Source organism: Chrysemys picta, chromosome 11, assembly GCF_011386835.1.
Source record: "Chrysemys picta bellii isolate R12L10 chromosome 11, ASM1138683v2, whole genome shotgun sequence".
Taxonomy (NCBI): Eukaryota; Metazoa; Chordata; order Testudines; family Emydidae; genus Chrysemys; species Chrysemys picta.
In genome coordinates, this window is record NC_088801.1 from 13,319,254 (window position 1) to 13,331,670 (window position 12,417).

General features: G+C 41.4%; 2 protein-coding genes across 6 annotated transcripts in view; one reads left to right on the plus strand and one right to left on the minus strand.

Annotated features, from left to right (window-relative positions):
• LOC101930851 (TGF-beta receptor type-2-like) overlaps positions 1-2,025 on the plus strand; it is a 53,787-nt gene extending 51,762 nt beyond the window's left edge. The window contains exon 7 of the mRNA XM_005279831.4: positions 1,702-2,025. Coding sequence (XP_005279888.1) covers positions 1,702-1,914 — 213 coding nt within the window. The 3' untranslated portion in view covers positions 1,915-2,025. The remainder of the gene's footprint in view (positions 1-1,701) is intronic.
• A 5,510-nt stretch (positions 2,026-7,535) lies between these two features.
• OSBPL11 (oxysterol binding protein like 11) overlaps positions 7,536-12,417 on the minus strand; it is a 73,991-nt gene continuing 69,109 nt past the window's right edge. For all 5 annotated transcript variants that reach the window (XM_042843114.2, XM_024104822.3, XM_008167828.4 and 2 more), the window contains 2 exons: positions 12,164-12,317; positions 7,536-9,224 (listed from right to left, as the gene is read on the minus strand). In XM_042843114.2, the coding sequence (XP_042699048.2) occupies positions 9,147-9,224; positions 12,164-12,317 (232 nt within the window). In that variant the 3' untranslated portion in view covers positions 7,536-9,146. The remainder of the gene's footprint in view (positions 9,225-12,163; positions 12,318-12,417) is intronic.

Below are 12,417 nucleotides of genomic sequence, written 5' to 3' on the forward strand. Positions count from 1 at the left end.
TAACCTAGAAGTCATTTGTTTTAAAGGATCTAATTTATTTCTAAACTAACTTTTTAAAAAAGCAAACATGTTTATTGCCGGGTAAAATAAGATTATTCGGGAGAGTGGTAGACAATCTACTGCTTAATCAATAAAAGTAGGACAGATGGCACAGCTGTGTTCTATCTGTGGAAACTTTATTAAAAGATTAGGTTGAAATTTGTTAAGTGAATCTAAATCTTTTCAATAAGGCAAATACATGAATTATTTTAGAAGGTACTGAAATGCAGTCTCTATCACTTTAAGTAGACAACTGTTCTCTAACTTTTGTCATCCTAATGTATCTAGCATGTTCTTTAATCAGAAGAGAGACTTATCTGAGATTTGTGTGAGGGGTCAGAAAAGGGTGTCGAGAGTATTGGAGAAATACTTTAAGATATAATATTTATCTTTAGCATTAGGATCCTGGAGGTTTTTTAGTGATATTTAAATTGTGAATGCACAGAATGCACAAATCCACTGAAAACTATGAACATGTTTTATTTAGAAGAATTTCTCTTCCCAATAGTGTCTGTTGCAAATTTGACATGATGATGTAAAATGCAGTAGCACAAATTAGGAATTGTGGGGTGAAAGGAAGGTTAGACAACTTCTGTGCAGTTGTTAGCTCACAGGAAAAATCATCAGCCAGACAACTGCCATTTTCTTTCTACACCTGACAGTTTTGGTCTCTCTAACGCACTATAGGATAAAAAGTAACTGGCTGTACAGAGCTATTATAATGGAAAGACTAATGTGCTAGAGAGTGCACTGACAAGCCTGGCTGAAACGATTTCCTTTGGTGGTCAGTAAACAAACTTTTCATAGAATATCAGGGTTGGAAGGGACCTCAGGAGGTCATCTAGTCCAACCCCCTGCTCAAAGCAGGACCAATCCCCAGAGTTTTCCCCCCGGTTCCCTAAATAGCCCCCTCAAGGATTGAACTCACAACCCTGGGTTTAGCAGGCCAATGCTCAAACCACTGAGCTATCCCCCCCCCCCGAAATGAAGTGACTTGACCAGGTGCACTCAGCAGGCCAGTAGCAGAGCTGGGAATTGAACCCAGGTCTCCTGCATGCCAGTAAAGTGTTCTATCCACCAGGCCAGTGTCTTTCACTTGTGTAGCAATATGATTCTTTGGCATGATTTCCTGGGGGAGAAAGCAGCAGTACAACACACCCGATTTTAAAAAGGGAAAGTTTAGGGAAGATGAACTGTTCCAGTAAAGTCATTTCTTCTCTGCACAGAGAGGCATCGTGCTTGGGCAAGTCACTTCACCTCTCTGAGCCTATTCCGCTACCCACCTTTTGAAGGCTCCAAACCCCCTAGACAAAGCAGATGAAAGGGGACTAAGGGAGTTGAGCACCTAACTCCCTTAAACTCCTTTAAAAATCTCCCTCTTAGGTTATAAACTTTGCGTCAATTTTGCTATGAGTCTAGATAAGGCCTAGCACAGTGAGAGGCCCCATCTCAGCTGGGGGCTGTACGTGTTCTTGTAATACAAATATTAAGTAGTAGTATCTGTGATACCGCTGTTTCCCGTGTACTTAGAATGGGAAATAACCACAGTAACATTGACAATTCATCCCCAAAAGCACTGTAATCCTAGGAGTTCAAAATGCTGATTTCCCATGCCTCTCTCTCCTCACCCGCCAAACCTAATCTCAGATTGTCTCGTTTCAGGGAATGCACTTTCTGTGCGACACCATCACAGAGTGTTGGGACCATGACCCCGAGGCTCGCCTTACAGCCCATTGTGTGGCAGAGCGGTTCAATCTGATGGCACAAATGGACTGTGATGACATCCTCAACAACAATACAGACAATGAAGGCAGCAAAACAGCCCGTCTAAGTGGGGAACATCAAGCCAGTGACGGGAACAGAAATACCCAGTGACAGGAAGAAACGAAAGCCTCGTATCAAAAAGAAACAAGGAGATTAAAGACAAACACGTGGCTCTAAAAAAATAAATAAATAAAAATCCTCAATTCATTTTCCTAATATGAACCAAGAGCTAGTTTATAACTTATTTATTGGACCTTTCATCCCATAAGTACAAAGCAAAGGGGGAGGGATAGCTCAGTGGTTGGAGCATTGGCCTGCTAAACCCAGGGTTGTGCGTTCAATCCTTGAGGGGACTATTATAGGGATGTGGGGCAAAAATCTGTCTGGGGATTGGTCCTGCTTTGAGCAGGGGGTTGGACTAGATGACCTCCTGAGGTCCCTTCCAACCCTGATAGTCTATGATTCAAAGAGCCCTGGAATCAATACTTTGGTTAAAGTGCCACATTGTATAGATATTGATTATTTTGTACTTAAATGTACAATGTTAATACATTTTCTTTAGTATTTTAAAATGAATGTTTAACCTTTATTAATAAGCACCTGGATTCCACCTCTATTCCTTTCAGTTTAGTTCTTTTCACATTCATTCTTGCACCACTGAGCTTTACCCTTAATTTTCTAGCCTATAAACCTCAGATGTTAGACAGAAGCTCATTAAAACAGGCGTCGTCTCTGATTAACCATTCAGAGATCAGCCAGCCCTTTTCATAGTGCAATGAGACACCTGAAATTAGATTAGCAAAAGCCTGACTGGCTTTAACACCAACACATCTTTTCGCAATGTATAATGCCTGGGAATGCTTGACTTTTCCAGCTGCGTGTTAAGAGTACAAAATTACTTGGCTAAAAAAAGAACATGGCCAATTCAGAGAATGTGGTTCCACTCTAAACAGCACTTATACGGAATGCCAGCTAAGTATTAATTTCAAGTCCCATGTCTCCTGACTCCCAGCTATCTTTTAAATCAAACTAATGAGGATATATTATAACAGCACATGCACTTTAACAGTGATATTGGCAAGATGACAGGGAAGGTCTAGTTCATCACATAGATCGTTTCCATCTCCACCTTCTGTGATCTAAGGGTCAAAGTGGCAAATGACATCAAGGTTAGATGGGCCTGGACCTTCCTTTCCAATTACAGCAGTTGGGCTCCTCCCCATTATGGGAAAGGCTCTTACCTTATCTTCTGTCATTCAGCTAAGTCACACCCTACTTCCAACCTCTTCACATTGACCCAAACCCTGCTCCACTCCCTCACACGCACTCCCATGCCCAGCTAGGACTGAAAGAAATGAGAAGAGAGTGTTGCTCTGCTCTGCAAGAAAGCCTACAAGCTCCTGCATGATAAAGTCATCTCCACAAAGGCAGTCTATGTGGTTGTATTCGGAGGGGCACGTTGCCCGTAAGTCTGCAACTGCATGGATCTACTGTACAGGTAAGGGGAAGGGTGGGAGAGAGCAGCACAATGGCTGTGCAGGATTTTGCAATCTTTGATATTGGGAGGGATTCCGTATAAAGACTCCTGACTCTGGATTTGCAGTGGATTGCTTCAGTGGAATGTGACCCAATTTAAAACTGCTCCTCCTCCTAGATCCTCCCAGCTGTGTTTCCATCTCTCTCTCTCTCTCAGGTTGTTACGTGAGGCAGAGAGAGAGACAGCGTGAGTATAGATGTGGGTGTTACAGAAGCATCAATTCTAGGGAATGTTTTTTATTGAAAAGGTTTGCTAGGTATTCTGGTAGGCACCTATTTTAAACCTCCATCTCATAGCACCTGGCCAGACACTGTGCTTCAATCCTCTCCCCTGACTGCTCTCTACCTCCTCCTCCTGCTCGGGACTTGGGACTTTTTTTCCAAGCGGCTCTCTGCACTTGGACCAGCTTCTCTTCTCCCATTTACCAGGAGCATCCTCCCTTTCCAACAGCCAACACCTCACCTCACTTCTTTCAGCCTCTAATCACAACTATGATGTAACCCACTTCCTCTCTTACCACCGATTATACAGAGAGAGAGAGAGAGCGCAAGACAGCCATCTACAGCGTACGCATAGGAAAGAAAAGGTGAAACTGCCACTTCCAAATCTAAGGGCTGCAGGTGGCTAACGTGATTTCTGCACTAGGTTTTGCAGCACCAAGTCTGAAATTGACACTATGCTGAAGAAACAGTGCAACTCACAGAATAAGTATAAACTTAAGATGCTTCCAAAGGCATCCTGAATGCTCTCTCACAAGGGGAGCTGTATCCACCAAAGCGTGGGGGGAAGGAGAACATTGTAACCAAGAGTAAAGCCTACTTATCATCATATCCTAAGGTCGAAGTCCAATTCCTTTGAAAAGGGAGTACACGTAGTTTGTGGGCGACACTGTAAAGAGCACCTTGGGGAGATGGGGGTGAATTTTGCCTGAAAACAGGAACTCTGCTATTTTTATGCCACATTGTTTTCAAGAAAACAAACAGGAAAGAAAGAAGTGAAACCAAAGTTTTCAAGCTTCAGTGCCTAAAGTCAGGCATCTGAGTAAAGTGGAATGCTCAGCACCCGCCGCTATCACTGAGTTAATGAGCTGTGGGCACTCGGCACCTCTGAAAACAAGGTCACTTATTTAAGTGCTCAAATCCATATTTAGGCACAGAAGCAGCTTAGGAAAAATTTTTATCAACGATCACACACTGTATGGTTTCTATATATCTGCACTTGCTTAGGGGGCATGTATTCTCCTTGGCCAATTCTGATCAGTAAGTAGCCTTTAAAGATTACCATCCCACTGATATTTCACTGGCTACTTAAGAAAGTTGTGACTGTCACTTTCTATTTATTCTTCTTCTTCTTAAATTTCTATTCCAATTTTCCAGGAATAGCTGAAACTAAACATTTGTGTTCAGTTATATTCCTGCGTCTGCTTTCAGATTGAAAGTGATTGTTTCTATTGAGTTTGTCCAAATGTTTCACTGAAATGCTTCTAACGGTACAGGAAAGAAACACTGACACATGAAAAATAATATGTAGACACCTCATTCTTCGCCTTCAATGTCAATGGGAATTTTGCCATTGACTTAAACAAGTGCAAGATTGAGCCCCACCAGAACGAGGGAGGAAGGAACATAGACCCAAATCTTGCATTGGGCTGGGCCCCAACAGAGCTCCACTGTATGGAATTGTAGGATCAGAACCACAGATAGGGCTTGAAGGTTTGCTTACAAAGTAGCAACAGATACTTTCCTCCGCTGCAGGAATTACAGGGCAGAATTCTGTCTCCTCTGTTCTGCAGGAGGTCAGACCAGATGCTCGTAGCGGTCCTCTCTCATCTAATCCTCCTAAAATCCATCCACCTAGATCGAATATTGTATCTTATGATTTGACTAAGATTCACTTAAAATTCATATTGTTTGAATCTGATATTCGATGGTAAGAATTATGGTAAGTGTTGATCATTTTCCATTACCATCCTTTATCTGCCAAGCAGAACTGACAAACTGCTTTAACATACTGTAGCGGTATTGGTCCCAGGATACTAGCTTTAAGACAGGTGTTAAAATCCAGAACATTAAACCTTTTCCAGCTATGGATGATGATCACCTGAACAACAGAGGAAATTCTTAGGAGGTCTTTTCAACACCTTCACGTTGAAGGAGTCGTGTCTTGCATATTAAAAAGACAATTCCTTTAGCAATCAATATTGTTCCATTTGGTACTCTAACAATATTAGCTACAGTGTTATTAATCTGAAACCAGTCAGACCAGGTGGGGGAAATCTGACTAAATACCAGAAAATAAGAAAAGCAATCAAGGTTAAGCTTGAAATGTCACCTGAACTCACCCCCTTTATAAATGGGTATCCAGAGGTGGCTCCAGGTCACATTTTTCAGTAGAGGATTGTAACTTGCTTTATCTGCATGTGCGTATTCACAGAGGACACTTTTGAAGGAGGAATGTGGTCTCCTGCTAGAGCAGCTCAGGTATTTAAATTAAGATCTGCTGTGGCTGCTGCGGTTTTGAAGCCTGGATTGTGTGCTACCACACTGGCTCTTGCAGGAATCCTGCGTCACAAAGGCTTTTTTTTAATAGCTGTGAACTATGCATCCAATTAAGAGGAAGGTCAGTTTATTTTACTGAGTTCCCCTGCCTGCAACAGCAGGTCTAGACCCCAGAACACAGGGCCAGATGAACTGCTTGACATAGTCTATGTCCACACCTTGGTGTCCTGGGTTACATGACGACCTCAAAGGGAAATCACTACCACTTGCAGCATGGGTCCTGATGTATACAAGGAGCATGCACACTCACGCTCCAAAGCCAGGCAGGAACCCCCACTCTCCACAGTGGAGTTCCTGCTCCATCCATGGGACCTGGTTAGTAGCGTGTGAGCTGCTGCCACTCTTCAACACATGGCTGGAGGGAGAATGGCCACTCCCAGGCTGGGACGGCACCACCTCAGCAGAGAACCCTTTGGAGTGCTGGGTTGAGTCGAGGGGAGGGGTGGTCCTCTCCAGTGCCTTCTGGTGGGATGTCCCCAGACAGCGCCAAATGCTGGGGAAGGTGGTATCAGGAGGTGCCCACTCTGCTAAGTCACAGGATGGTGGTGGGGGAGTCTGCCACTGCTGGTCTTGAAGGTCACCCTTCTCACCTGCCGGGCTGGGTGTGGTACAGGAGCAAGGAAACCTCAGGGCGCCACAAAGCCAGCAGAGAACTCTGTAAATTTCCTTCCACCACAGCAGACCCCTCGGTACCGTTATCCTTTGCCACTTACTTCTCTACTAGGGGCTAAAGCCTCCCTCCTTCTCCTGGACAGTTCCCAACCCAGCCAAAGAAGGGAGTAGGCAGCCAAAGAAGGGGAGAGCCCACATTTCAGATGGCTTTTTCATAGGTAGCCCCTGCCACTACCGTCCCAAGGACCTTGGATTGCCCTAACTGAGCACTGACAGTGACAGAGTTAGCAGTGTAGTGCTATTAGCATGTGCATAAACATTTGGATAGACCTCAAATAGCTGGGGACAATGCAGTTGGGTAAAGGATAGAGTTTCAGCATTCACTTTGATTTCTTTGCTTCTGTGGATTTAATAAACAGAACCTTGCACACAATTAACATGTCATTAAGCCTGTTATTAATAGGCTCTCTATATATTCCTTTAAGATGCATTCATAGATGGAGCAGTAAGGGTAATCACTGACAATAAGCACAGCCTGTCAATCGAAAATCCTGAGGGAACCATTAAAAAGAATCATTAATAGCAACAGATATTCTGATTTCTTTACATCTTGGCTAGTATAAAATGTTCGTTTTTATAATAACGATTAGTCAAAATTATAGCAAGATTGCCTTTAAAATAAATTAAGATTTATTTTTCAAACACAAGGGCACTACAGGGAACTAAGCCAGTAGTTTCAGTTTTTAATGTTACTCCTGCTCTGAATTTAAGACATGCTAAACAATTTATTTCAAAATTTGTAAGGAAAAATAGAGGGTATTCTATACAAAGTTAGAAGCATATAGTTTACACCGGGCCTAAACTGCACATGCTTCTTCAGAAGAAAGTTACTCTTCAGGTACTGGTGATCAGATACTACAGCTTGGGGAGGCCGTGGAAATATGGATAGAGACATGAAAGAATGATGTACGTACAATATTCATCCTAATCACCCGGACTCTGGGAAAACAGACAAAACAAGCTAATCATTTTTTAGTTTTATTTCCCCCCCCATTTTTCCTCACACATGGACTATGACTTATATTCAGACCTCAGTGCATTTCACAGCAAAATGTACAAGGGAATCAAAGTAGTTGTGCATAAACCCAAACTTTTTTTTTTTTTTGCACACAATTTACAGTTTTTTGTTGAATGTTAACATGGTTATTTAAATTTTCTTTGATGCCTTCTTACATTCTTATGCCTTCAATGGGAAACATCTTACCAGATCACACAGTTATGAGTTCTCACTATGATGGAACAGGTCAAGCCATGTACAACGGCTGGTGATGGCAGATAATGTTATATACACTGATTGGAAGACAACATCAGAAGAAAAAACAGAGTAAGGCACCACTCTTGGAAAATTAAGGTAGCTTGTAGTAACAATAATGAAAGACAATCAGTACTATTCTTAATTGCCAGCAATTCTTAGACTTCAATAAAATACTTATACTATAAAAAATGAAGGATGTTTGTACCTGAATACCGTTTCCTGATATCTGATTGTATGTATATTAAAACACAGTCTCCAGCAAAATAAGCCTTTTCATGTACTATGAAAAAACTAAACCACAGTCCATATGTTCAATGGTCCCATTTAACTGCTTTGTTTTTTGTTCTGAACAAATATACAAAGGAGAAAAATCAAACCAATCCAACGGACCGCATGTAACACTGGCACTTCACCTTCAAGATGATCACATGCACGGAGATGAAGAAATTAATACAACAGTTGTTTTATGGTTGCTGTTCAGTTTGAAAGCCTTAGTCCTTGGGGAAAAAAAGGTTTAACTTCCTTACATTTGCAATGTGAATAAATCTTAAACAGTCACTCAGAAAGTGAGATTTAATAAAATTAGGAGCTGAAAAGTGTTCTGAATTATTCTTCCAATTCAATTCTTTCAAGTATACTAAAATGTTTCAGAGGAAAAATGTCTCCATGGTTACAATTCCAATCAATTTTATAAATCCTTTAAAAAAAAAAAAAGTAGTCTCTACTTAGCCTCCATATCCCTCCGATGCATGCATACATTCTTTCTGAAGGAAAAAAGTCTTGTCAAATCCAGATGATTCTTAACACTGATTCCAGGTGCAACTTCTGAAACCTCCTCCAGTTTTCTGTCAGGAGGTTAATCACTGGGTATACAAGCAGCAAACACTTTTTTTCATTTACATGGGTACTGAGTATTTCAGAGTTATTAAACAGAGCTCAGTGCACAGATTCTCAAAAAAGGTTCCCGTGTCCCTCCAAAGTTAAAGCCATTGAGGCAACAACATTTCATCTGACTTCTGCTGTTCAGGAAGTCAAATGGTTTATATCTTAGGCAGCTTGCAGTAGGACCTGCTTAAAAGAACACATTACATAATTCAGATAAAATCTTTTGGATCATACAAAAACAAGTTGGTGAACATACCTGGCAAGGTGGTCTCTACACCTTTGATTATGTGTAACCTTTAAAGTGCCCTAGCATTTTATTCCTTTACGGTCATTTGAATTTGTGCAATTATAAAAACAGGAGACACAGTGTTATTTACTGTGTTTTGAGAGTGATAGAGATTAGATAAACAGAGGAACTCATCCTGAAGAGTATTATCTAGTTAGTGTCCATTTGCTGAGTCTGTATGGTGGGGACTGTTTTCCAAAGGGGGTTATAATACACCCAGCCATCTCCCTGCAATTCAAATGGAAAAAAGTTACACAGAATAATTATAAAAGAATTCACATAGAACAGTATTTTGTGATGCCAGGCGTCGGACTGAAGCACTGGAAAATAGAGGTACAGTGCTTATGTATACATAGATAACAGCAGTGCAAGCGTCCCCATAGTCTCCTGCCAAAGTGTCTTAACTTTGCTCTGGAGAGACCATCTAAGGGCTTGGCACATGCTATGTCTGAGTGTGGACAAGCTAGGATGTAAATCTACAGTGCACTAGTCTGCCACACACTAAGTCACAGTGTGAGCCCTACTATCATGCACTAGAAGGTCTGTAGTGCACCTTGACATCTGGCTGTTTTAAACAGAATATGCCGGAGTGCTCTACGGAACTTTCAGGATGTGATAGCTATGTCCACATGGCCAGCTAGCACACAGAAAGTTAACGCACTGCAGATTTACAGACCTTGGCTTGTCACACAGTAACTAACCATGTAGACAAGCCCTAAGAAATCATGCTCATTCCAGTCAAGTAAAGTGTTTCTGCTGGGACTAACAACAACAATGGCAGTCAGCACTAACTGATGTAGATATGATGATGGAACTCTGGCACCCTGTGGTCTGGATTGAGACCAGCACCTTATTTTGCAATAGCTAAGCAAACAGCCATCAGAGAGAAATGGCTTGTGCTCACAAGCAATTTGTGCTACATTTGAACTGATGATCTACAGATGAAATGGTTCTGGATCTTATTTACCCTTCTCTGAGCCACCCAGTATCTCAAATTCTGCTTTCAAATAAAATATCTGAAAACGTTGTTTTTTTAAAACCACACAATCCACATTTCTCCTGTCATCAGCCACTCAGGGATGCAATTAGAACAAACTACTTGATTAAAAAACATTCTTAGTCTGAAATATTTAGTTCTTGTGTTTGTAAGTTAATTAAAAGGTAGCAGCAGTTACCTTGTGCAGTGAAAATCTTAGTATGCAAGAGGGATATGCTCTCCCAAATTTGAAATGTTATCTAGTTAAGTCATTCTCTTTGTTCACTTTGCCACAGATAAATAAACAGACATCAGCAACAGTTTTCAGAAACCAAAACTCAAAGTTTATTTCGATTTTTAGATAACGCTCCGAGATCAAAGAGGTTACCTAAGCAAAATTTCTGAACCATGAGAGATGGGGATTTGTTACTGAGGGTATGTCTACAATGCAATTAGACACCCACGGCTGCCCCAGGCCATCTGACTTGGGCTCCAGCTAAGGGTCTTTTTAACTGTGGTGTGGACATTCAGGCTCGGGGCTCTGGGACTTTCCCACCTTGCAGGGTCTCAGAGTTTAGGCTGCAGCCTGAATGTCTACATCGCAATTAAACAGCCCCTTAGCCTGAGTCAGCTGTGTAGACATATCCTAGGAGAAAAGGAATACTCTGCAGTGGTTCCTTTGATTTAGCTTTAAAATACCCTGCAGTTTGTGGTTCAGAACCATATTTAGTTCTAAGTATTTTAAACCTCCTGCTGAATTGGAGATCGTTTTTTGCTTTTCGTATTTTACTGTACCTTTGTATTTGTGAACACACAAATTTGTCACAATATGGATCTGAATCACCACAGAATAGCTGAAATATATACCTCTATTCCCTCCACAGAGGAGAGCCAGGCTGCCTACCCTCGGCAGCTACTGGTTTCCACATAGGAAGGAAAATCTGCTCTAAGGCTGTCACACCAGAAATTCCTAGTCTTTTGGGGCACCTTTTACAGATAACAGCTTGATCATGCTCCAACCATTGAATGGACAAGCTGCATTAAGACCTGAAATCTACATTAATGAAAACAAGCTGATGAAGAGCTGAGGTAGAGAGACTATTCTGACCTTTCTTACTGGTAAGTCACAATGATGTTTTTGTTTGATATGCACACGATGCAATCAGCTCTTAGAGCTTCCCTTGTGTTTTGCTCAGATATTCATTGGCTTCAGTCCACTTTTAAACCATGTCACAGCTTCCATGTGTCTCAGCTGAATTGTAAAGGTTGTTTACTTTCAAAGAAAGTTAAGCCACACAAAGAAACACTTGCAGTTGTGGGATCATAATTGCAAAACCAGGGTGCGCTGTGAGCTAGTAGATGATGTTCTCCTACATGCTAGGGGTTTGGGTGCTCTTAAACCCTCCGGCTGCTTTACAAGGTAATAATCCAGATTCCCCAATAGAAGAACTCCGAAGCAAAAGGTCAAGTACTTTACCCTGACAGGAGACTCAGGCTGTACAGCAACTGGCACTAGGGTTGATATTGTGGATATAAGTTCTTATACCAGCTAGCAAAATGAGAAGTGTGTGTATCTATATATCCCACATTAAGAATGACAGAGAACCAGCAGGTACCTCAGGGTACGAAAGGGATTTTTCAAGTTAGATGCACAATAACCAAGTTCTTGGGATCTCCTGAGAGGGTTAGAGGTAATAAATACCCCATTCAAGTAGTCTGATTTCTAAAACCACTTGGTAAGTTAGTATAGAAGACTACTATTTTTTGTGCTGGTTGCGCTGGGTGAAAAATAAATTAGTGCTCTGGAAATAGAGTCACTGTATATTTTTATGCCTTTATATAAGCATATCAAAAGCTGCTGTTTCCATTTTTATTTTTATTATTTATGGGCAAGGAGCTAGGTCCTTAACACTTATGTTTCGTGCACAGAAGTTCTTTACCAACAACCATTTAGCTTTAGAGTCACCCAGTGTGGAATGGAAGAATAATAACATAACATAAGAATAGCCTTGTATAGGAATACATTGCCTGATATTTCATTAAATGTATTATATGATCCAAGGCCCTATGGCATGCTGTCATCAGCATTCCCTAGCATGTCCACTATAGGCTCATGACCTGTACGTTAATGTACACGCTCATATGTACATTTACAATACATACATTTTACTCACACACAGTAGTTACTTACTTCTTTAACAAAGTATTTTGTGCTCCACGGTGCCTCTGTTTCAGCACGAAGTCTCTCTTCATTTCTCTGCCGTTCCTCAAGGGCTCGCTTATGCTCTGTTGCTTTATCGATGTCTCCATCCTTCAGAGACTCTGTTACATGTTGCCACAGTCGCCTACAAATCAGAAGTCATGGGTATTTTTAGTAAAAGTCATGGACAGGTCACAGGCAATAAACAAGAATTCATGGCCCATGACCTGTCCATAATGTATACT